Source organism: Poeciliopsis prolifica, unplaced genomic scaffold, assembly GCF_027474105.1.
Source record: "Poeciliopsis prolifica strain line A6 unplaced genomic scaffold, Auburn_PproV2 SCAFFOLD117, whole genome shotgun sequence".
Taxonomy (NCBI): domain Eukaryota; kingdom Metazoa; phylum Chordata; class Actinopteri; order Cyprinodontiformes; family Poeciliidae; genus Poeciliopsis; species Poeciliopsis prolifica.
In genome coordinates, this window is record NW_026562492.1 from 711,238 (window position 1) to 737,810 (window position 26,573).

General features: G+C 39.5%; 1 protein-coding gene across 3 annotated transcripts in view; it reads left to right on the forward strand.

The window, feature by feature from the left end:
- The first annotated feature begins 273 nt into the window (after window positions 1–273).
- Window positions 274–26,573, forward strand: part of ppp6r2a (protein phosphatase 6, regulatory subunit 2a) — a 59,141-nt gene continuing 32,841 nt past the window's right edge. The window contains exons 1-8 of one of the 3 annotated variants that reach the window (XM_055024226.1): window positions 274–683; window positions 17,571–17,730; window positions 17,977–18,231; window positions 19,300–19,486; window positions 19,578–19,715; window positions 19,787–19,852; window positions 19,956–20,068; window positions 20,477–20,590. In XM_055024226.1, the coding sequence (XP_054880201.1) occupies window positions 18,005–18,231; window positions 19,300–19,486; window positions 19,578–19,715; window positions 19,787–19,852; window positions 19,956–20,068; window positions 20,477–20,590 (845 nt within the window). In that variant the 5' untranslated portion in view covers window positions 274–683; window positions 17,571–17,730; window positions 17,977–18,004. Of the gene's footprint in view, window positions 684–16,306; window positions 16,366–17,570; window positions 17,731–17,976; window positions 18,232–19,299; window positions 19,487–19,577; window positions 19,716–19,786; window positions 19,853–19,955; window positions 20,069–20,476; window positions 20,591–26,573 lie in introns of those variants that run through there. The other 2 variants (XM_055024227.1, XM_055024228.1) reach the window with 2 other exon arrangements.

Genomic DNA, 26,573 nt, shown 5'->3' on the forward strand with positions numbered 1-26,573 from the left:
ATCCCAATGAATAATTTCTTCTTATCCCACTCAATAAGAAAATTTTTCTTTGATGGCCCTTTCGGTGAAACACATTAGGAACACATTATATGTATGTAAGTTCTTAATTTCTACCTGAACTCTAATATTTACTATCGCTGTCATACAATAATGGGATATGCGTTTTTATTATATAAATATATTCTCTTCATAAGTCTAGGTAAGCAACCTGACTCACCACGAGTGTATATTCAATGCACGTTCGCGTCTGTTGCGCGCCCTCGTCATAACCACGTCGCCATTTTGATTCGAAATTTATGACTTGAGTTTTTCCTGTCTTGCTTGCTAAACTTAGCCGCGCGTTGAATATCTTTAGTGAGCCCAAATCATACCTTGGACATATGCAATAATACGTATTACTGTTAATGCAAATGAGCTATTAATGCGTAAAAGTTGAGGATTTAATTGATTCCAAATGTATATTTGACTAACGTTAGCTAAGTTGGTCGAGTTCATGTTAGCCCAGTGCTGTCTTCAGACTGAACCATTTTCAAAACAAACCACTCACACGCTATCGAATGCTCGCCAGTTCTGCTAGCTAACAATTAGCTGGATAGCTTGTGACCTAGAACACTCTGCTTATGGATAAAACCCGCTAACGTTTAACAGTGAAGTAAGGGACAACACTGGATTTTCAGTGAAAGGTAAGTCTGTGCGTAAACATTTTCATTTAATGTAGTTAACCAACGAATGCTAGACTGCTACGGTAACGACAAAGTTTAATCTAAGTTCGGAAGCTGAGTTTGCTAACTTCGCTCAACAGTCAATGGCTAGTTAGCTTACACGCTAATCAGAAGAAAGAGGAACTAGCTAAGACGAGCTTGATTATTCGCCTGAGTAAGACCATTAATATTGTTAATAGGCTGATAATATTACTCAGTAGGTCGGAGTTTCTTGATAAGTCTATTCAGGTGTTGAGATCAATTGTTGCTATGTAACATAACATAATGGCTATGATTTGGACTGGTAAAGTTGCTGCTGTTGAGTGTGGTAGATTTTCCTATTGCAGTCAGATCATAATGCTTTGACTTCTTTTCTTTGGTGTATTGCCAATAATATGAAAACCAAGAAGGAGACGTTTGTTTTGTGTTTTTTTTTTTTTTTTTGCACACGGTCTTACTCGGCTGAGGCGAGGAAGAACTCAGCTTTTCTTGTTCGTGTAAAGTAAACATTGGCTTGTTCAAGCGAAAGTTTAGTCCGCGGAGTTGATTTCGAATTATTGTTTTGACATTGGGATTCATTGATTTTCGTCTGCCACCGGTCCCTCACTTGGTTTGAAGTAAACAGAAATCTGAGCTCCTACACCAAGTCAGTTGATGTGCATTTCATGCCAGAGGCTAAGTAACCTATTTTTTGTCATTTAGTTTTACTGAGCCTCTGCTTATTTATTGGTTTTATTTCAACCTATAGTTAAGGTGAGACCCTCTCTTGTCACAAAATATCCTGAAAGGTAAATACACATTTTTGCCATTCATTGTGATACAGTGATGGGATATGTGTTGTAATTACATACACACAAACACAGAATGCACAAAAACATTACTATATAGATTTTATATACCACCAGGTTAGTCCACCTCATTGTAACCCCATTGTCATTCCATGCACCTCCATGGAGGTACATGGAATCTAAACATATATATTTTCTACTTATGTACAATAATAGCACATAAATTGTGTGTCATTAGTATCTAATTGTGCAAATGAATGTAAAATGTTTCTGAATGTTCACATTTATTGTATATTATTTTCTAAAACTGTGTTAATAATGAAGTTCAGTATTACTCTGTTTTAAATAATTTTGATCCATATTCCTTTTTGGTCAGCTATTGCATAGGTAGTTGACAGATTATTACTTGAGGTGCACCAGTCAGCCTATTTCTGTTTGATGCAAATTTATGGTTTTTGTGTTTTTCTTTTCTATTTTTTTATGTCTTACCTGCTAATTTGGATTTTTTTCTTTTGTTACTGTTTTCTAAGAACTGTAACAAAAGAGAACGAGCATACTTTAGGAACTTTTATAGTAGACATAGAGTTGAATCTAACAGAAAATGAAGGAATTATGAGATTATGCCATTGATGCATAAAACTTAATTTTCCCACATTTTTCAGTACACAAACGGCTGGTCACAGATCAGAGCGGATAAAGAGTAAACTGTCTAATTGTGATCTTTAGCCTGTTGAATCACTAATTAAGATCCCTGGTCAACCCACAAACACTCAAAACAACCTTCTCTTGATAGCTATTCTTTAACCCTCTCAGGCTCAAATTACTTGAAAAGACTGTCTAAGTTGTTGCAAATCTGCAACACCTACCTGGAGAGGGCAGGTGTTGTAAACAATAGCTTACAACAAACTTTGAGTTGGCTGTGCCTCAGCAGAAACAGCAATAAGAAAAATATGAGTTAGATTCCAGCTTTCTTCTTAACCACATGTTAAAGTGGCTTCAAACAAGTTGCTTACTGATCTGTGTATTAATGGGTGAGTATGTGAATGAGACAAGTGGTCAATATGAGTAGAGAAGCACTAAGTAAGTTCAGCCTTTTTTACCAGAGATGTCCAACTCTGGTCCATGGGGACCGGAAACTTGCAAGTTTTAGATATGTCCCTGGGCATTTTTACACTGCATGGCACAAGGGTTCGGGTTTTGACGTGTTTGCATTTGTCTTTATAGAAGAGTTACACCACAGTCTCTGAAACCCTGAAATTTGTAGTTCTCTACCACTGATTGGTTCATTGTTGCTGTGGTGACTATCCTGATACTGCTTTTTGCGGTCTCGTTTTTCTTTCTTTCTTTCTTTTTTTGCTGTCTCATTTTTCTTTCTTTCTTTTTTTTTGGTGTCTCGTTTTTCTTTCTTTCTTTTTTGTTGTCTCATTTTTCTTTTTCTTTTTTTGCTGTCTCGTTTTTTTCTTTCTTTCTTTCTTTCTTTCTTTATTTATTTATTTATTTATTTATTTATTTATTTATTTATTTATTTCATGTCTTTGATGGATTCCATCAGAGTTGCTCCCATTGTCTGGTCCAATGACAAGGTAAATGTTTAACAAGCAGGTATATATGGGGTGAAAATAGTCTCAAAATATCTGTGTGTGTAAAAATATTTGGGTGTGTGAAACTATCTGTGTGTGAGTAAAAATATCTGTTCGTGTATAATACTGGATTTGTAAACCTTAAAAATAAAATATAACTTCTCCTACGCTTACAAATGTTGAAAAAGTTCGTACAAGTCACCTGTTACACACACAAAACTGCATTTATGCACAAATCCAGTTACGAGTGCATGAGTAGTTTTGAGACTCATTTCACACTTTGGGAGCTCCCAGATTTGTGTGTAGTTGGTGCATTTACATGCTAGTAGAAAGCTGGGTCATACGAGTTTTGCTATGAGTCTAGTGTTTTTATCTTCTAAATGTTTCTCACTGTGCTTGTGCTGAAGTGGCAAATACGTTAGTTTGGTGGGAAACGGTATATCTCAGCACTTACTTATAATTTCCCCAAATTATTTATAGACATATTGTGCATTTTTGAGCAGTACAGGAGACTAAGTGGTCTGAAAAATGACGACTGAGTGGCGGAATGGTTCGCTGCCCAGAAAAATAGGCAGGCAAACCAAGAAGTGAGACGGAGTATCCCGGCGGTCTGCCCTCTGAATTAAGTACAAGCTAAACAGGCAGCCTTTTCTCTGTGATTATAATGAGACATGAGACAATTATAAATAATTTTTTCATATTACGTTTTGTATGTCTGGTACTCTGCCCTTCTTATGTTTCTGATGGTGGGAGCTAATGTTTATGTGAGCTGTGCTACTTTAGCTGTTCACAGCTAAGTCCGTGTATTTTTAGTGTCACACTCATCACAGTTTGATAGTCTATCTTCAGTCTTAATTTTAACCCAGGTTGATCTAGTTTTATGATCCCAAAGTTGGCAAGCACCTTCAGGAGATTATGACAGGTCTACCTTCAGGTATACCTTCGGGTATACCTGCTTCTGCAGGAACATTGTGTGTTGCGAGACTCTATTTACCAGAACAAACTGAAAGGTACTTCATTTGTGTTGACTTTTCGACATATTTAAGGATTCTGTCTAATGTTCATACATAGGCCTGTCACAGGCCTATGTGTGAACCTCAAGCTTCAATAAGTCAATTAATCAAATGATAAATTAAAACAAACTCAATCATTTCCATTGGCCTGATTTATCATTTCTTTTGTTTATGTCTGGATCTCTGAAATCCACAGAGAACCCATTTCATCAGCCCTTAAATAAATACGTACCTCATCTGCAAACCAGGACAAACCTGCTCTTCCTGATTACCTTCATTTCAAGTTGATTAACGTAGATGGTAAAATGTATTCAGATGGTTTAGATTTTCAAAAGCATTGAATTGAAAATTTCTTTTTCTATTGATATTTTGACTTAATTAAAAGCTAATAAACACATACTTGAGAAAATAAGTATTTTATGCATTTATTTAAAGCACCACTGCAAAAATAGCCTCCAGAGTAAAACATTTAATGCACAAACATTTGATCAACATAAAAAGAAAAAATTCAACACACATAGTAACAATTCAAGTAATTTTCAGATTCAGCAATGCTCTGTTAAAAGCCAGGTTTGTCGGTGCGTCAGCTGGTCAGGAAAATCAAAACAAAAGTTTTCTAACACTAAGTGTATATTTGTACTTTCTTCTGCATCTTCAGACAATGCAGCAGCTGAGATTCTGGGAGGTTTAACACCAAAACCTCAAGCTTTAAAGTGAGCTGTCAACTGGACCAAGACACCTTTCAAACAACTACAGTAATTAACTTGCTCTGTTGGTCGTCGTTGGTCGTCTTTGAATACACAGCTTTATGATTTTAATTGATTATAGTAAATATTTGAACATCTATGTAAGTTTTAAGATATTTTATTGTTAACCTTATGTAGTTGTGTTAATCTGAACCTATTTTGTTAAAGATTCAACAGATTTGTTGCAATCTTGAATATTTAAAGTGTCCTTTGTGTGCAGTGAAAGGAACATTCAAGTTAATTTAGAAAACACTTTTGACATCTTCTTTCTACAGTGTAAATCGAATGATGCCTCTATTTAAATCATAAATTTGTAACGTCAAACTTTCTGTCATAAAGCAGTGGTCAAACTATGGGTAAATGTTTATAATTTACTTTCAACAAATGGAAACCAAAAAGGTTTTAAAGTGAAGACACTAAATACTCCTCATCTACTTCAACACAGGTAAAGTTTCCACTGTATGCAAGTAAATGTAATTACAATTGAGTGAAAATAGTACAGCAGGGCTTTAACTCCAGTTCAGGAAGGTCGGTGTTATCCAACATTTAGGTATCTCTTCTTTAACGCACCTGAGTCAAATCATGAGGTCAGAGCTCATTGGTACAACTCTGGAGAACCTGACAGTTCTAAGCAGCCATTTAATTCAGGTGTGTTGGACCAGGGCATATCTAAATGTTGCAGCGCTTCAGACATTGATGCCTGGATCTGAGGATTCCTTTTAGAGGATCAGTGTGTTCCTGCAGCAGCTCCATTGGAGCATGTAAACGCACCATCTACACACAAATCTGGCAGCTCACGAAGCGTGAAATGAGTCTCAAAAATAACTGGATCTATGCGTAAAGGCAGTTAAATAAGAGAAAGGCAGTTGTGTACCAGGTGACTTGTGCATACTTTGTCAACATTTGTAGGCGTAGGAGAAGGTTTATTTTATTTTTAAGGTTTACAAATCTACTATAACACACCCACAAATGTGGTACCCTTCTCATCTTTAAGGCCTCAAGTACACCCCATTGTAGTGCAGTGCAAAAAGGCCCAACACACACAGGAGTGGACAGGCTTAATTGCCTCCTCAGCATGTCATCAAGTTCCTCAGAGAATGTGTCATGATTGGTTTTCAGGTGTGCTAAACCAGGGAATAAAATCTTCAAGACAACAGCTGTTGAGGACTGACTTGGGACACCACTAATTTAGACAGTTAAATTACTTATTGTCAAAGCAGTTATCTCCCGCTTTGACAATGATGCATGGTGAATGCAAATTAATGTGTCTGACATAACCTGTTGTTGCTGGCTCAGTTTCATAACAGGAAAATTTAATTTAATTAAAAGGTGTACAGTTGTGAAGGTGGAAATGTTAAAGCGTTTTTGTCATTTAGTATCTCAAATAATGTCTCAAATTTAGGTATTCATATATCAAATTTATTTTTTGCCGCGCGTGGATTGTGAAATGATTTCAATCCAATATTAGGTGTCCAAAAACATAAAACTAGGTTGCTAGTCAGAAATAGTTAAAAAATTTTCTCAAAACTATGGGAAGTCCTCCTGTGCAATTTATGTGCTCTGTAATCACAGACTCACAAAACTGGGGCGCTGTAGGAGTATTTATACAGGTGAGCAGACTGAACACAGTGGGCTGAGTAGTTGATGGTTACTTTGTAAGTGTAGCTTTACGGATGAACCGCACAATAATTTTTATATCATCCTGGTCTGAACAAATTGGCGTAACGCTTCGTTAGCGGTACATGGCTGATAGATGAGTTTTCTAATTGACGAACAAAGGTGCTCCTCTCCATCACCATCTTACATTTGTTCGTTCGCCTGCCCCCCACCGCTATTCCAAGCCCCCCACTCCAGGCAACATTTCCTGTATTCTCAAACCCAAAGCTTGACAGGTATGGGGCAAGGTGCTGCTGTGTTTAGGAACATTTCCTGTTTCATGGGCCCAATTGTGGCTGACTGATATATTTCACTCTACAGTGAAATGGTGTATGGTCAGGTGCATGGTCAGGTACCCCATATCCTTTGAACACACTTTAAAGTGAAAGTGACAGACCTTATAGTCTAGCAACTTACAATGCATAGCAACTGAAATATAGTAGCCTCTCAAATGTTGCATTGATGCAGTCTGTTGCAATTACAGTAACCTGTAGTGTGAATTAGTGCTATTTTAAATCACTCTACAAAAATCTATTATTAGTAAATCAGGCTTATGTCAATGCCAACATGAACAATTTGCTCCCAACCAGTTTATGGAAACACACCTGTTTTTTGTGTTGTTGTTTTTTTTTTAGTTCTTTGTGACATTTTAAAAATTTGCTTAAATTTGCATGACAATTGAATGGAAACATAGCTATAGTTAAGAACACGCCACCCAAACTCTGAAAAATAAGCCATAGGAATTTCTTGAATCAAAATGTAAAGGTATGTGCATCTTCCTTTATTTTTAAATGTCTAACAAGTTAGGCAAGATGTAACCAGCAATATCAGCCTGATTATGCTAACTGACAAAACTCTTGGAAGAAAGTTTGAAAGTTAAGAGTTTTCACATGTAAATGGAAGTTTCCCTTTATGTTAATGCTTTTTACTTTGATAAGTAATGTTTCTTTGGCTCTATATAACCACATACGCATGGGCCTTTTAGATGCCACTGGTCCTCTTTATTATTGCTATTATTGAAGGAGCCTCTCATGACTTCTGTTTAGATGTAAAGTCAAGCATTTGCTTTTGTGCACAGTCCACAGGGAGTTCTTAGTGGGTTTTTATTGCTCTTGTGTATTCTGTAAATGTATGCCAGATGGACGCTGGTAGCTCTTCTCTTGCCATTTGTGCAGAAACCCGTCCTCATAGAGATGCATAAGTAAAAGGAAGGAAAAAGAAGGACGCACTTAACTTTCATGATTAAGAGTTGAATTTTTGCTCAGAGCAACAGTTAAGCAAGTTTCCAAAAATCTGTTTATTGTCTTTTATATTTCAAAAGAAACAGAGACAAATAACTCACAAATGCACAAAACAACAAGCTAAACCAAATGAAAACACATGAACAACTTAAGGCTTCAAGGTGACAAACATATTGTCGTGCTTTTTGCTTTCTGTTGTTAAGGAGGCGCGTCGGTAATTGAAGATAGACGACAAAAACGAAGGGTCTCTTGCAGGAACTTTACTCCTTCCAGCACAGATGAATAAAAATGAAAACTGAGTTGTTCCCACAGAATAACTGTGTGGCTTCTGGCCTCTAGCTCAGGCACAGACAGCATTTAGCGATGTCGGGGCAGCGAGCGGTGAGTGCCATAACCAACAACAGTAAAAACATAACGGATCAGCTGTTAGATACTGGTTGCTAAGGCAACCACCAGCTGTCAAGAACAGAATAAACAGAACTTAAAACAACGAATCTCGTGATGCGACCTTCCTTACACTATCCCCCCTTTAGGAATACTGAGTCCCTTCAGTACAGCTTATACAGCCAATATTTAGAAAGAAGTAGTAGTTATAATAACTTAACTACTGAAACATGTGTGCCATAAGGGCAAGAAAACAAAACTAAGTTATTTAAATTCTCTAATTGTAACATTCAATTAACTTTCTAAATTAACTAGTGCCTAAATCTCTGTGGTCTATTGACTAAACGACCACTAGATGTTTTAACAGTCTTTTCAGACGTGTGTGAATCCCCCAGTTGTCCATCTGGCTGGCATCCCAGATCCTTGAGATGGAGGTCTTCATCCTGATCATCTGACAGCGGTAGCAGAGGAACCAGGGGAACATCCTCTTCTCTTTGTTGGAATTCTTGGTCTTGGTAATTTTTCAGCAGCCTGTTTCTTTGGAGTAAAACCCAGACTGGTATCACATCGCTGTCATATGGCTTGAGCCGATCGTGGTGCATCACTGTGCTGCGCTTGGGGCCCTATATTTCATACAGCACAAGACCACGGCAAGCTCCAATAATTAATGGGCCTTTCCATTGTTTCTGAAGTTTAGGGCTTAACCCTTTCTTCTTTTCATCATCTTTGACAAACACCAGGTCTCCTACACTGTAGAAGTGTTCTTTGGCCCGGAGGTTGTGAGCTGCGATAAGCTGCTGTGAGTAGTGGCAGTTGTTCGTCCTGATTCACATAACATCGAAGCATCTGTAATAAGGTCCTGTTGAAACGTTCTACTTGTCCATTGGAGGAGGGGTGGTAAGGGGTAGTTCTGGTCTTAGTGATCTGCAGGAGCTTGCAGACATTCTGAAACAGACAGCTATCAAAATTACAACCTTGATCTGTGTGTAGCTCGAGTGGAGCTTGTTAAGAATTAAAAAGATGAAGAACTTGATCTTAGCTCGTTAATTAATTCTTAGTCCCGAATTCCTGTGTCTGTGTAAGTGTGCAGAGAGAAAAGAGCAATCATACGACGTCAGACTTCAGATATTCAGAGTTTTATCCAGAGAAAATCAATCCAAGAAGAACTTTACAATAAGCCTCTCACCTAGAGCAAAAGTCCAAGACATTACCAAACAGAGACAAAGAACTGAGTAAACAAAAAGACAGAAGATGCATCCTCCGGGAAACTCTCACTCAGCACAAAGAGATTCCAACTTCTGCTGTGAAACAAACCATTTTTTATAGACTGCATATTCTCCTCATTTAAATATATGGATTAGGAGGTGTGTTCTTTTCCTTTGTGTGGGCTGTCTCAATGTTAATTTTATTACCTCCTGCTAAAGAGCCCCAAAAGCAGATATACGGCAAACCCTTCTCGTATCAGCCACTGTCCAGTTTGATATATGATTGCAGCTGCAGCGCTATCTGTGCCTCAAAATGTTTCCACAAGAAAGTAGTTTGTATTTTTAACCAAGCTTGCACACAATGTAATGCTAAATAATGACTATAAGTTTGGATCTAATAAGTAACTAATTAAAAACATGCTTAAAGAAATATAGTTAATTCTAATATAGATAAAATTATTTATAAAAAGTTTTAAGATCCTAGTGAACTTTTGAACCATGCTAAGGAATTTGTTAATTGCCTGGCAGACAGACTCTGTCTAAAGAGATTCTAGGCCTGTCTTTTCTGTAGAATCCTCCCTAAGAATTTATATAAGTTCAGAGATTCAGCAGTTGTTTTAGTTTGGATCTTTATCTCAATTTATGTGAATGTAGAGTGTACTTTAACTTTCTATGGTATATTTCATATGTATCAAAACTATCCTGTGCAGTATTGTGCTAATTTAAAATATTATTTCAACAAGCTCCAAACCTGGCAATGAAGTCGTAGACTTGCTTCCTTGCAGTTGTTTCAGCACTTTGATTAGGAACAGGAAAAGCTTCAACTCATCTTGTGCACTGGTCAATAATAACAAGAATGTATTTGTTCCCAGTGCTGGACATGGGGAATGGCCCAAGGATATCAAGATGTAGATGGTCCAGAGGTGCTCCAACTTGGTAGCTTTGCAGTTTTGCTCTCTTTGCCGGACCTGTGACCTTGCATGCAATGTGGGCATCTCTTGACTAACAGGTGAACATCTCCACCCATGCCAAACCAATGGTAGCTCTGACACACACGCTCCAAGGTTTTGGCTTCTCCTAGATGGCCAGAGTATGAAGGGTTATGGCATGATTCCAAGACTTCCTTCTGCATGGACGAGGGAACTAATAACAGCAAGTTTGGATGCTGATCTCCAATTCTCTCCCAGGAGTAATAGAGCACTCTTTGCTTCAGTGTGACTTGAGGCCAACAGAGCCAGAACTTCCTCACTGCAGGGCTCTCCAGCGCCACTTCATCTTTGGTAGGAAGTGTCCCTGTTTCTTTCCATTTGTGAAGAACAGCGAGAACAGGATATGTTTTCTGGAGTGTTGACAGTTGCTCAGGACTAAGGGATTCAAGCCAATTGACTTCCGGCCTCTCTGGTAGGGACACACATGTCTGATCCCCTAATGTGTGTGATCCATTAATGGTGCTGCTTCTGGGCTGGATGCACCTTATGGCTAAAGGCACAGCATCATCCACGTTATCTTCAAACTTGGCCCACTGGATGTAAATTTTTTGGCAGTACCTGCACCCTTTACATGGCAGGTCTGACAGGTTAATCTCTGCCTGGTAACAGTCACAATTCTCCATCTTTTCTCCTGGCATCCTTGACATGGCATCTGCATTACCATGTTGTTTGCCAGCTCGATGTTCAATCTGAAAGTCATACTGGCTTAATTCTTCAAGTCAACGGGCTAGTTGTCCTTCAGGACATTTGAACCTAAAAAGCCAGTTGAGACTGCCATGGTCGGTCCTAAGTAGAAACGTTCTACCTAGTAGGTAATGCCGAAATTGCCATGTGAAACGAACAACAGCAAGTAATTCACGGCAAGTGACACAATAACCTCTGCTGAGCCGGTGAAAGGCGGCTACTAGCATAGCTCAGAACTCGTTCCTCTCCCCATTGTACTTGTGACAAAACTGCATCAACACTGTTGTTTGAGGCATCCGTATCAGAATGAACTTCCCTTCAGCTTGGGGATATCCCAACACTGGTGCAGTGGCCAGTCTCTCTTTGAGCCTCATAAATGCAGACTGCTGCTCATCAGTTCATACAAACACTGTCCCTTTTTTGAGCAGTGCGGAGGGTGCTTGTCAGCTCTGCAAAATTGGGAACAAACTTCCAGTAATAGTTACACAGCCCAAGAAAGGTTTGTAGCTCCTGCAAGTTATTGGGGGAGTTCCACTGCTGAACATTCTTTATGATGGCTGGATTTGGACTGATTCCTTTGCCACTCACAACGTGACCCAAGAAGAGAACTTCTTGCAGCAGGTGACATTTTGATGGTTTTAGTTTTAATCCATAGCTTTGGAACCTCTGAAAAACCTGCTCGAGCCGATCTAAACTTTGATCTACTCCATTTCCGATGACAATGACATCATCCAGGTAGATGAGAAGAGTTTCCCACTGAAGGCCCCCGAGAACGAGCTCCATTGCTCTCTGAAATGTACTTGGAGCGTTGCATAGTCCAAATGGCATTCGAGTGTATTCATAAAGGCCCCATTTGGTGATAAATACTGTCTTTTCTTGAACTTTACTATCCACTGCAATCTGCCAATAGCCAGATTGAAGGTCGAGAGTAGAGAACATGATGGTTTCACCCACAACATCAAGACATTCTTCGATCTGGGGTAATGGATAAGAATCCTTGATTGTTAGGTTTCAGACAGCGGTAATCTATGCACCATCTTACTCCTCCATCCTTTTTTCGAACTAGGACCACTGGAGAAGCCCGCTCAGATGCTGAGGGTGTGATTATGCCCTCCGCCAGCATTTTTTAAAGATGCGCTTCCTCCTCGCCTTGAAATCCAAGAGGGGTTCTTCTTACAGGTTGACGCACAGGTCTGGCAGACCCAGTGTCAATTTTGTGTGTAACAGCAGAGAAGTAGCCATGGTCAGAGTCACTTTTAGCAAAGATGGATTGGTATGTGAGGAGTAGCTGAATGAATCACTGTTGCTGTTCCTCACTGAGGGTCTCACTTATGGTAGCCACCAAACTTTGAAGGTGCTCAGGAATGTCAGAGATTGTTGCTACTCTCCCAACCACCAGTGATGGTGCAGGCATTGCATCTGGTTTTGGTGCAAATGGGGGCAGAGGATAAACTTCAACTAAGAGTCCAAGACACACTCCTCTCTGTAGACCCACTTTACAGAGAGTACTGAACAATTGCACACTCTGATTGGTACCTTTGGCTTCATGGTGACAACAACACTTCCAGAGCCTACATTGTTTGCAGTGTTCAAGGGTTCCAATAGTGCTGTAACCCCTGGCTGTGGGTCTTCCACTTTACCCCACACAACACATTCAGATTTGGCTGAGATGATTTTGGTTCTTTCCAGAGTTACTCTAGCCACACAGTAGTCTGATCCATCATCTTGCACAATTTTTGAGGGGATCAATTCATCCCCAATGAAAACTTTGCCTTGGGTATAGATGACAACATCATGGGCCTTCATCAGATCCAATCCAAGGAGGACAGAGTCTCTTATAGGGGCTACATGCATTTCCCAGTCTATGGATTTGGACCCAATCTGGAAGGTCACTGTGAGTCCATGTTTAGCTTTCATGCCATCTCCAACTCCTGCATTTAGTAGGTAGGTATGGTGTAAGTCTGCGGGTGCAGGATTACCGTTCAGGATTCTCTGATACAGCTCCTCTGATATCACAGTTGTCTGAGCTCCAGTATCAGCTACGGCCTGCGTTGGGATACCATTTAGGGTCAGAAGAATTTGCAGACTCTCACCCTTCTTCTTAGTGCAGCCAACCTGTCTGCCTTGAAGTTGGTAATCTGAGGTTGTGGTTCCATTTGACTGCGGCAGATTGTCTACATACTTGTATTGTTTCTTGCAGTCACAGGACTGGGAGCCCTAATGCAGTCCTTCCTAAAATGCCCTGTCTCTCCACACTTTAAACAAGGGCCAGTTGTTCCACGATTTGGACTTGGAGTTTGAGAACGCCCTCTGCTGGGCTGCATGTGCTGATAATTTTGTTTTCTCTCCGTTGCAGGGCTTTGGGCTTCTTTGGAGTTTTGGGATCTGACACTTATGGGCTGAAAATTGGCAACCTGGAGCTGTAGGTTCCCCACAGTGCTAACAAGGGTCTTCACCTGTTCTGCCAACGCAGCAAACTGATCAGCCTTGACATACTGGGGAGTACTGACCCTGCGGGACGTTGTTGGACTGTCATTGCACATGTCCCCCTCATCAACCCATGAAATGTGCCTTGCTCTGTTTTTTACTTCTGTGTCCCTACCCACCGTAGCTCTAAATTTATGCTCATGAGCCTCCACAAACTTTTGGGCCTCTACGAAGGAGCTTGGGTCACGATTCATGACTTCGTATGCTACTTTCTGGTTTCTTAAGCCTTTGAGGAAAGCATCAGTTGCCAATTGGTCCTGCAGCAGGAGATCTACCCCTGGATATGCAAGGGTGGTCAGGCGTCTTACCTCCTCTGCAAACTCAACTGATGTCCCCCGCCCCTGTCGAGGTTCTCCTAGTCTTCTTCGTACTGTTGTGGGAGGGTATTTTTTTCCCAAAGCGTTGAGTGAGCTGTTCCACCAAGAGAACATAATCTTCCATTGTGCGCTCTGGTAATGAACAAACATAGCGTACTGCAGCTCCCCTCAGACACTCGTGCAGCCAGTCCACTCGTTCAGCAGCACTTCATCCATGTTTCCTGGCTTGGCATTCGAACGGCATCAGAAAAGAGTCCCAGTCCTCATTTCCATCATATGTGGCTAATTTAGGCCTCTGAAACTCTGACCACTTGTTATAATGGCCTCCAGTATTATTTTGCCTTGGCATGTGTTTCACATGTATGCCTTTCTCTTGTAGAATGTTTTGGAATTAAGTCATCACTCCTCTCAGGAACAGTACCTGATGCTTGGGTTTGCTGTACAGCTGATTGTCCAGTTATATGTAAAAGGACAGGAGCCAACATCATTTGAAAGTGTCTTGTTTGTTGATTTTGGTTTTCCAGCAAAGCCTGTAAACACTTTGGAGTTGTGTCTGCCTCTCCCGGGCAAGCTGTAGCACCTTGTAAATTTACTCCTTGCAGCACAGATGAATAAAAATGAAAACTGAGTTGTTCCCACAGAATAACTGTGCGGTTTCTGGCCTCTAGCTCAGGCACAGACAGCATTTAGCGATGTCGGGACAGCGAGCGGTGAGTGCCATAACCAATAACAGTAAAAACATAACAGATCAGCTGTTAGATACTGGTTGCTAAGGCAACCACCAGCTGTCAAGGACAGAATAAACAGAACTTAAAACAACGAATCTCGCCATGCAACCTTCCTTACAATATGTTGATTGCAGTGAGACAGAGTACATTAAGATTGTCATCTCAGGGACGTATTTTGAAACTATGTCCAAGAGATTTAATTACTGACCACAAGGTAGGTGTAAGGTGATGGCATCGGCCTCCCTGGATCTAGGCATCCAGACATCAATGGTTCAGTTTTGTCCATTTTTCAAGTCGCCTTTTTAGGGGCACCTGCTGACCCCCAGTGGTCCGGGGACCACAGTTTGAGAAAGAGACTGCTCTACAGGTACCAGGGTAGTTCTCGGAGCATACCTTCCCCCACGCTAGCAGGTCTGTTGGAGGTATGGCCGAAAATGTACAGGAAGGCGACTATTTTGGGTTGTTTTCTGCAACCTGTTGGTTTATTAGTCTGGGTCTTTTGTTCAGCATCCAACCTCCCAGTATTTAAACTCCTTGCTAGTTCCTCCCTTCACTTTCTGTTCCTCTCTGTATACCTCGTATCTCCTTATGTTATCTAGTTATTTTATGTTTGGATTATGTTTGCTTTCTGCTCTAGCTCGATGTGTATTTTTTCTCGTCATTTTCATTAAGTACCTTTTCATCATCTATTCCAACTCACCACTGTTCTGCATTTTTTTATTCACAGTCATCCAACATGACAGCACAATTTTTCGACTAATTGAAAATGTTCAGTTTGTTCTACCAAAAAACAACATTTGTAGAAAAAAATGTGACGGTGGTCCCATTAAGAAGATTATAATCCATTAGAAAGGGGAGAAATTACAAGATTATCCCCATTTGTGTCCCATGTCTCTTGGGATCATTATTGTATTTTGACTAAACCCCCAAAATTTTAATTTGTGCTCGTTGCTGGGTTTCAGATGATGTAGCACCGTCACCCAATGCAGATGGAGAGCCGAAAGTAAATGCAGCCCATTTGCATCAAAATGCCTAAAGTCTGTGTCCTGAACAGTTGTTCCAACCATTCTAATAGACAAAAAGATAAACATTATTTTCATATTTCAAAGGTAGTTGGTCACAAGGGAGTTCATTTAAAAAAAAACTTGCCAAAAAAAGAGGAGAAAAGTGGATCAACGATATACCGCCATATGAAAACTAACAATGCCAGAGATGGCAGCACCCACTTTCTAACAGGTAACAATTGCATAGTTTAAATTGTATTTTTAGATATTTTATTTAACAGCTATTTAGAAAGACAAGCATTCATATGTAAGGTAATATATATTATTTTTTACGACCTAGCGTTTGTAGACCTCAGAGTGGTAAAGTTGTTACCAAGCCACGGACAGAATATATGTTTATTTAATGGGACTTTCATGTTAAAAAAAAAAAAAAAGCTATATTAAATATAACCCACCGAGCCATGCAATCACAGTGAGCTGTGACTATTCCCCACATGGTTAGTATCTGGCCAGATGCTAACATGGGATTTCTGTAGATCACTGTGAATGGCTGACCTACATTGGACCTGAATCCAGTATCCTACAACATTAATGCACAACTTAAGCATGATTTTGGGTTTACAGACGCTAAATAAATTATTTACCAGGAAATCTGAGCTCATAGAAATAACATGGATTAGGTCTCTCCAAATTCTCCCTAGGTTTGAGTGTGTATGCATGGCTGTTTGTCATGTCTGTCTCTGTATTGCCCTGCGACAGACTGGCGACCTGTCCAGGGTGTACCCCGCCTCTCGGAATGTTAGCTGGAGATGGGCACCAGCACCTCCCGACCTTACAAGGATGTAAGAAAATGGATGGATGGATGGATAGTTTGTTGTTAGTGATAGCATCGTTGTCAGAGTAATTAATTAAAATAGCACAACTCACTACTCACCTGGCATCAAGAAGTCAACAGCCATTTAACCCTTGTCGCAACCCTTTCATGCATGAATTATGATCCTTTGTGTTAGAATTTTTTTCAATTTTTTAAAATTTTCTTAAGGTATAAAACGGTAGGAAAATTAAAAAAAAATTTAGGTGATCAATTGTAATTTTCTCCAAATACAAAGTTATTTGAAAAATACAGTAGTATTGTTCTTTAGAGGTTATCTGATGTCACAATATTTTTTTTTTCCCTGCAAGAGTTGACTACTGTAGAAGAAGGGACAGGGTTGGTGTGCTTATTATTAAGAAATAATTTTTGAATTTAACAAAAATTATTTCTTACATTTGCAGCTGATGACCAGTAGTTAATAGTGTATTTTATGATGCATTAGTGTCCATTTCAGTGATGTATATGCATTTTGTAACATAACAATCCACAAGAAGCACAAGAAAATGGCTTTTAGATAGCTGTCCACTGTAGTGACCACTATGCATGAAAGGGTTAATGCTTCTTTTGATCCTAAATGCTTGACCCAATCTGAAACTAAATGATTGTATTCTCCATGCTTTTGACAACTTTCTTCTGGCTCGTCATATAATATGAACTCTGCAGTTCCATATAGTTATGTGGATCGCCGAGACACCTGTTAAATCCTCATTATTATAAGAAAAGTATTTTTTTACCGATAATACGGATCATATCCTAAATACATGCATATTTTTTCTGAGGTGCCTCGCCCGTTTCAGCCTATTTAGGGCATTAGTGTACTCATGATCAATTTTGCTTTGTTTTGAACCAGAAAAATCCACTTCTGGATTTTATTTGAATTTCGCGTGTCATCTGGGTCAAATGTCTGAAACCAATCAATTGTTGGTTGAAGACGATAAATTGAAAATGGTGGAATTTCTTAGTTTTGTTACATTTCATGTACAACTTTTGAGCTCTGCCTGTTTATTTGTGCCTATAATTCTTTTCAAATAATGGGGCTAACGCAAATAGCCTCTACCAATTTTGAGATTATAAATGAAGGCCATATCATAAGCTAGCAAAGGTTAAATCTCTTAATGTCCCTTTTGTTCTTACAAATAATGTGATAAAATATATTTTTTTGGTCTTTTGCAGGTTATGGTGAGTGTCATCTCCTAAAGAGGCCTGTGTTTTAAGAAAAGACCGATGCTGATAAATGCAACACCTCACCACACACTCTGTTGTCTGCATAAACTCAAATGCCTGCCTGCCTGTGGGGGAGGTCTGATTAAAGAGATCCAGATTTCATCCACTGGTGTGTGTGAGCTCTTAACAGGGCACTTCTGGCCTTTTGAAGTTGTACAAATGATGATGATTGCATTTATTTGCAACAGGATTATATTATATTGTCCTGAAATGCACAGAATTATCTTCTACATTTAATATTTTTATTATGCTTTTAATAATATAAAGATGCTCATTGTTCCTGATAACTGTTTCCATGAAGCATCCAGGAGTTCACTACTTTTTATTTAATTTATTTATTTTTTATTTTTTCTAGGCCTTTGTTCCCCACTCCAGTGGCCAACATGTTTTGGAAGTTTGACCTACACACCACCTCCCACATCGACCAGTTGCTGGACAAAGAAGACGTGACCTTAAGAGAGCTGATGGAGGAAGATGACGTCTTGCAGGAGTGCAAGGCCCAAAATAGACGGTTGCTTCTCTTCCTCTCTCAGGACCACTGCATGCAGGAGCTAGTCAGCCTCATCACCACAGAGCCCCCTGCTGACCTGGAGGAGAGAAGCCGCTTCAAGTGAGACTGACTGCTAATGGTAGCAGGGCAGAAATGTATTGATGTGTACTATATAAAAGCACTATATTCTGTTTAGAACACCATGCTGGCTGCAAGGAAGGGTAGAAAAGAGACTGACAATTAGAATATAAGCCTGATGGTTAAAAAAAAGAGAAAATATATTTAATTCTGTAATGTGTCAAACATTTAATTTTGTCAATTTTGGATTAAGGGTAGCTAATAAATTTAGTGTCTCAAAAAAAGATGATTAGCCCCTGCAGAAAACCGTTAACTCAGAAATGTCAGCCTGCTAAGAAAGAGCATTAATTTGCTGTACAGAACATGAATATTTGGCCAGTTTATGTTTTTGCATAAATTATGGAATCAATGCTACATGGAATGGGAGAGATGGGCCTGAGGAGCAACGGAAGCTTTGGTTGCTTTAATAGTTTGCATGTTCTCCCTGTGCGTGCGTGTCCCACAGTCCAAAAACATGACTGTTATGTTAATTGGTCTTTTTTTCCAAATTTTCCCTGGGTGTGTGTGCATGGTTGTTTGTCCTGTTTATTTCTGTGTTCCCCTGCGACAGACTGGCAACCTGTCCAAGGTGAACCCCGCCTCTCACTCCTGACCCCCTTAGGTGAATAGTAAATTGATGGATGGATATACTGGGAGAGACCTAGGACCTGTGTGGGGAGTTCTCCAGAAATCAACGTCATTGCCACTGTTTGGAGCGGGTCACACTGCTCCAGTAAATGAGCTGATCCTACTAATGTTTTTCTGTCCGCTTATCATTGTCCCTGATCAGACCAATAACAATGGTTAACTTCTACTGAGTATAGTGCAGAGGACCCAACCTCTGGTTGGTACCGGTGCTTATCATCCATAAGCCTCTGTTCTTTAGAAATAAAAACTTTAAATTACACTATGAGCCACTAATCTGTATAAAATGATTTTTCCCTTTTTGAATTTCATTTCTGAAATTAGTTGACTGTTTCGTAATTTTTTTTTAAATGTAATATTTGATTTAAATTATTACGAGAAAATACTTCTGACTGTATTCTGACTGTCATGATTTTGTCTTGGAAGGTTTCCAAATATAGCATGTGAGCTCCTGACCTCAGATGTGTCCATTATAAATGATAAGCTTGGTGGGGATGAATCTCTCCTTGAGACGCTCTACAAATTCCTGGATAACGAGCCGCCCCTTAATCCTTTACTTGCCAGCTTCTTCAGTAAAACCATTGGCAATCTGATTGCCAGGAAAACAGAACAGGTTCATGAAAAAAATCTAAAAATTCTGCTTTGAATCAATTGTTTGGGTCACCATGAAAATTCTAATAATTTTTCATTGTTTTTATTTTCAGGTTATCACGTTTTTAAAGAAAAAGGAAGGCTTTATTGGATTGGTGCTTAAACACATTGATGCCTCTGCCATGATGGACCTGCTTCTTCGCCTTATCAGTTGTGTGGAACCTGCGCCTTTAAGGCAGGAAGTGCTTCATGTAAGTTACCAACAACGCTTGCTTTTAAAAGTCTTCAGAACAATCTCTGAAAGCATTTTGTCCTTTTCCAGTGGCTAAATGAGGAAAAGCTCATACAGAGACTCATACAACTTATTCATACTGGCAATGATGAAGAAGTATGTAATCTCAGCTGGACCTACTCAGTCTTACCATCACTTAATACTTTAGTGTTAACTGAAACATTCCTCTCTGAAATTAATGAATTGTTTTTATTTTCAGAGACAATCAAATGCGTCCCAGACACTTTGTGATATCATCCGCCTTAGTCGAGATCAGGCCAATCAGATGCCTGATAATGTGGAGTGTGACCCACTATTGACTGTACTGGAGTCGTAAGTTTTGAATGACTGTTAGTTTCATAGAACAAAATCAGCCATTGCAAGCACAAACAAACCTAACTATGTCAATACTGATCTCCAGATACAAAGGAAAAATCCTGAGTATGATTATTCCCAGGAATCATAAAACAAAAAATACTTGGAACATATCTCTTTATGTGTCTTGAATCCTTTTTAGAGTCATTTTAAAAAGTATGTTTACGGTATACTTATTCAGAGACTACAGATGTAAAAGGAAGGGTACAGTTAATTCTTTTAGTGAAGCCCGTTGAAGAGTAGTTTTTCTTTAGATAATTCTTATGTATTTACATCAGAACAGTTCCTTATGCTACAGGAACCGATGAAAGACTTGTGGTTGTATACTTGCCTTTTTTTTTAGCCTGCTATTTCTGTGTTTTCCAGGCAGGAAACTGTAACAGGGCTTCTCAAGAATATGTTTGAGGGGGAGAAGAGTGAGGCCTCCATTGTTAATGGAACTCAAGTGCTACTTACCTTATTGGAGACCAGGCGGTCTGGGTGAGTACCATGTCAAACAAGCAGTCATGAGGTGATTATCCACCTCTCGTTTAGTGGTACCCTCTTTTGCTACCGAACCAGACTAGACCAGCTGAAGTATTAAGCCCACTAGTCTTTGAAATTCTGCTCTATTACTCAGCTGTCAGGATTAGATATTTTACCAGTTGAAAGTTAGGAATTAACTTTCAACTGGAATTGAAATTGAAAGGAATTATTTGTTACCGCATCTCAACACGTTAGATTACACAGTGCAAATTTAAAGTCCAGGTTAATGCCTTGAAGTTGAAATTTATGCACTTTTAAACTGCAATATACAACTTTCATAAAAAAGTTATATATATATATATATATATATATATATATATATATATATATATATATATATATATATATATATATATATATATATATATATATAGTTAAAACTGTCACCATGTCAGACAGTGTAATATAAGATGGATAATTTGTGGAAAAAAAATTGATCTCTGCCTTTTCCCAGTGCTATTTTTGCTGTCTGCAGAAATACACCACTCCCTGTCAAAAACTACCAATCAGATCTAGAAGGAAGGCCTTAAGGCTGTCAGTTTCCTTAATGTATGTGCTGCCGAATGTACTAATTGCAGATAAACAACTTACTATTCTTGGAAAACTGCGCAGTGTGAACACAATCATGTTTGACAGTACTAGCACCCCCCCACCCCCCACTAGCCAAATGCAGGTAAAAATATGAAGTGGCGTGTGAATTTGAGCAACGCACTCGCTACTGTCAGGTTGGCAATTTGAACAGAAAAAGCCCTGCGTTCAGTTTGATCTTCCATTCAGGGGAGGAGTGGCCGTTTGGCATCCACACTGATGCACATATATGGGGCAGCCCATGGCTGTCATATTTTAACAAAAAAAGTGTATTAAAATAAATTTTTATCAACCACAATATGATTTTATTGATTGACATTGGGCCTTACCCAAAGAAATCTCTCAATCCTCCTTGGTCCGCCTCTCCCTTCTTCTCCTGCAAAGTTTCAGCTAACTGGAGTTGGAGAGAAATGAGCGAATTTGTGACAAGGTGGGTCAGCAAAACCTAAAAAGCACCTGAAAAACACCTAAAATGTGTTAAACTAACTGATATGTTTACCACACAAACTGACTGCTGGGGAATATCCAGAAACAGAGAAGGAGGGTGAATTCGTGATTCAGGGGATTTGTTGTTATTGGAGGAAGATGATGAGAGAGCTACGACCAGAGACAGAATGAGGAAGCGGTCAGATTAGCTGCTGTCAGCCCATGCTTTATTAAGTTAAATTAGACAGAATAAGAACTTATGTATGGTAAACTTATCAGTAAACCGGTTTTCTTAGAGTTAAAAATAAATCATGTTTTATATAATTTGTTTGTAGTAATGGGGTTTGTAATTAAAAGAAAAATAGAAAAAATAGTGGGTGGATTTTTTTTTTTGAGTGGTTGGTAAAAATGTTTAAAAATTTCATCCCTGACGTGGCAAAGCCAGGAGAAAGTTTGATTGATTGTTTTTTGATGGGACTGGGAGAAGGCAGTGGAGCTCAATTTTTTTTTTCTTCACAGATTGTCATGACGTCATGACAATACTCTCATGACGTAATACTGTTATGACAGTATTGCATGATGTCTCCTGACAATTTGAACAAATACGTAAAAAAATATTTTTTATAATATACATACTTGTAGTTTTAACTAATCGCACTTAAAGCAGGCACTTTCTTAAAGTGCCTGTAGGAATCCACCAGGTTGTGCTGCTGCACCTTTTGTGTCATCTGTATTTGGCGTAAAAGAGGCTGAACTATTTTACACCACACACATAAAAGTGTTTGGCATAACAATCTGAATTAAAGCCGCAAGCGGCATCATGCGGCCCTCGCAGCCAAGCGACGCTCCGGCCTATTGGCCACCGCGTAGTACTAGCAACCGCCGCCTGACGCCAGCCACCACAGAAGCTCTCACGCAGTTTTCAGTACCTCTGCCCGCACCGCGAAAGCTGTTGCGCAGTTTCCAGCAACACCGCCCACGTTCCAACGCAAAAGTTGTTGCGCAGTTTCCGCGCCCGTCCACCAGGCGATACGCATTGATGCGTTCGGCGGCGCCCCTTGATGACGCACAACAAATGTGGATTTGGTGGATTTAGTGAGGAGATATAGCTGGTGTATTAACCTAGGGGGCACAGTGGAGTCAAATTACATTTCAATGCTGTTGGGCTCTTTAGAGGTCAACAAAGGTCATACATATCCAGTTTGGCGCCAGTGGGATGATCCATGTGTGATTTAGAGCCGATCGTATGCACATGGCAAAGGACTGCAGTTCGCCATTTCTACACCCCAATGCGGTTCAGTCAGCAGCCAGCATTCACAGAGTTCCTCATCTTGTCGTTTTAAATCAGTTTTCACACCATGAAACACATATAAATGACAGAATAACAGTAAAATATATAGCATAAAAAACATGTGACTGCCTCTTAAAAGTGGGCGGGGCTAGGATGATGTCATCAAGTGACCATGGAAATGTGTTCAGGACTTTTCTATAGAGAGACAAAGGAAGTCTGATGCAGCTGTGATCTTGCATTTGGAAGTTATTTAATGTTGATGTTTCATGGCGAATAGTCAAAGTTTGACACTAAGCCATGCCCACATGCTTTGATGTTAAGTAACAACTGAGATCTAAATGTGTTGCAGCTTTAACCTTATCTTAAAATGAGTGAGTAGGCCTGTCGCGATAAACGATAAGTCAATTAATCGCACGATAAGTTAAAACTATCAACCTCATTCTAATTATCGGCTATATAGTGTCATCTCTTACTGTTGATGACACTGAATAAAAAAAAGGCTCAACTCCGGTGCTCTCCACTGACCCTCTCTTCCTTATTTCCTTCGTGTAATGCCCAGCGCGCGCTGCACAATCTGATGTCGCGGATTGTCGGCCCATTATCAAAACCTGAGAGACACATTAGCCGACAGAAAACCTCGGTATAACGGTTCGATCGAAACCGTGTTGTGTCCAACAATGGACACAAAATAATAAGTCCAGTTCACTAATTTTGAAACCAGGCATTAATCAATTCCTTACTACAATCTACCTGCAATGCATGTAGCTACTGTCAGTCTGACTGAATGAAAATCATTATGACCTATTTATGTCACGTTAACGAAGAACAGCTGAAAAGTTACCGGGTTTTCTGGTAGAAATTTTGCTCCAACTCCTCCCCTAGTGATTTATATTTCCTTTGCACTAACTGTTGAATAAACATTCATGTTGTTTCCGATGTCTGCTGGACTTCGGGTTGCACCGTGTCAGCTGTTCGGGATGCCCTCCGTGTTTCCCCTCAGAAAGCACGAGGAGAGTCCGCGCTTTCTGATTGGCTACCGGTCACATTCAACAGGTGCGTTACGCTCCCAGTCCTGGATAAATCCTTGATTTAGATCGGAGCGGCCACGACGATCTACCGTAACACACAAAGGACAATCTTAGAACGAATCACGTTCTAAGATTGTCGTTCGGGTAGAAAAAATCCTGTAGTTTGAACTATTGCATCAGGCAGTCTGATGTCTTCTCTATTTAAATCTAATAATTACTGAAGGGCAATATACTATACAGACTTCATAATCTGCACTCTTTTGGCTGAATGCAGTATTTATTTCCACTTTGGCTTCATGGTGTTTAGTTTTTATTCAAGTACATTTATTGTTAACGGAGACTAAGAATCTATTTTATTTTTGGTTTTGGTTGTTTTATTTATTTTGTGTATCAGTTCCAGTGTTAAGTGTCTTTTGAAAGTAAAGTGTATCTATGTTTTGCAGGAAATCGCAATTTCCAATAAATCAATGTAAAAAGGTCTTCAAACAATATGACTGTTTATCACAATAATTTTTGAGACAATTTATCGCCCAGCAAAATCTGTTATCGTGACAGGCCTATGAGTGAGGAAAATGGTAAAGTTGAAGATGTACCAGTTTAATAAACCGTACTGGTCAGTAATAAACCAAGAGCAATGCACATTAACTGAGCACAGTTAACTTTATCATTTAAAGTTTTCTAGGGGGCGCTATAGAGAAATTAGGCCATGCCCACCAAATATTGCGATAGATTCCCGTCGGGGAGTGGATGAGGATCCATCCTTGTGAGTTTGGAGCAGCTGGGCCCGAAACTGTGGAATTGAGAGCCAAACGTATGGCGATGGCGTTACAGGTGACTTCGCTACGCCGCCACGCCCTCTTGCTCCATCAAAGCTGGTTGGGGTTGGAATCCTCCACACACCAACTGTCTTCTGTCTCTGGAAACAGTTTCATATTGATGAGGTCAAAGGGGTCAGATAGCGACCATTCACAGTAAAATATGACACTTCTTCCTGTTCTCAGGGGGCGTGGCCTAAGTGATGTCATCATTCGACCATTGGGTATTGTAGGGGACCCGATGATCATCAATCACAGTGACTTTGGTGCCTCTGTGAGTTTTTGTGTAGGAGATATAGCAGTTTATTTTTTCATGACCAGTCAGTAAACTTTGACCCCTGGTCACCCCCCTTCAGCATGCTCAAAAACTCACCGTTTTGATAATTTTAGATGGGACATGCCTTATGAACAGACTGACCGAGTTTGAGCAATCGAAATCTCTAGGAGGAGTTCGATCAAATATGAAGGCTGTAAACAGCAAAAATGGGGTCAAAATTGGAACTTCAATCCATAATGGCTGACTTCCTGTGATACTTGCACTATGACATTAATAGTAAATTTTGAGCGCTCTACAAGTGTACCAAATTTCATGTCTCTACGATAAAGTAAGTGAATAGCAAAGGGTCCTTTGAAAATTGCTAGGTGACGCTATTGAGCCGTTTCTTATTCTATTTTTGCGATGACTTTAAAATACAAAATTTTGAAACTCCCTTTACGCGTCCGCCAAGTTTGGTGAGTTTTTGAATATGATAAAGCCCCCAAAAAGGCCCCTCTTTAGGGGGGCAGAATAATAATAAGAAACAGTACAAAAACAATAGGCCTTTGCAGCGCTTTGATGCTCGGGCCTAATAATAATAAGAAACAATACAAAAAGAATAGGCCTTCGCAGCGCTTAGCTGCTCGGGCCTAATAATAATAAGAAACAATACAAAAATAATAGGCCTTTGCAGCGCTTAGCTGCTCGGGCCTAATTAATAAAAGAAATCACCAACAATACATCAGAACTATACAGTGACATTGGTCTCAATTTGTTTTACTTTTGATATATTGGCACACATTATTGCCAATAATGTGAGCATGTGTGAATCACCAAATGGAACAAAGTAAGATATTTTCTGAACTGGTAACTGGTGTTTGTCAAAGTAATTCCCAAATACATTCAAAGAGTCACTGTTTCCCAAACTCCCACAGTTCACTATAGATTTCCCCAACTGAACCAATGTTATGTGATGTGATAAAATGGCATATTTTTTTTTCAGTTTCACTTTGATGACCAGTCACTGTTTGTACATCCACTATTTTCCGTTTATAGATTCCATTCCTTACTGGCTGAATATCCGGTGCATTCTTTTACACTCCCCTCCTATGTCGTATTTTAACTTTACAAAAGAAATGTACTGCCATCAGATGTTTAGAGCCAGTCTAAACATCAGTCTGTTTACACTTTTTCCATTCAAATACAGCAAGCTGTTGAACTTATTTGCAATACTTCATTAAATGTAGTCTATTTGGGAATTTTCAGTCTTTTGTTCTCAAGACTTTTAATACTTACTTACATTTTCATTTTGAAAGCAGGATTTATGTCTTTCTTCTCAAAACTTGTAATGTTTGTATTCAAACCTTTCTCCTGGCAGCCTTGCAGAACTCGGTTTGCTTATAAAACATTTTCTGCTTGAGTATTATTTTTTTTAATCTTTTTTTCTCCGAAGAGTTTTTGCGGCGCCAATGGCTCGTATTTTCGACAGTAGGCAGACAGGAAAGAGGGCGAGGAGAGGCGGGAAGATTGCGGC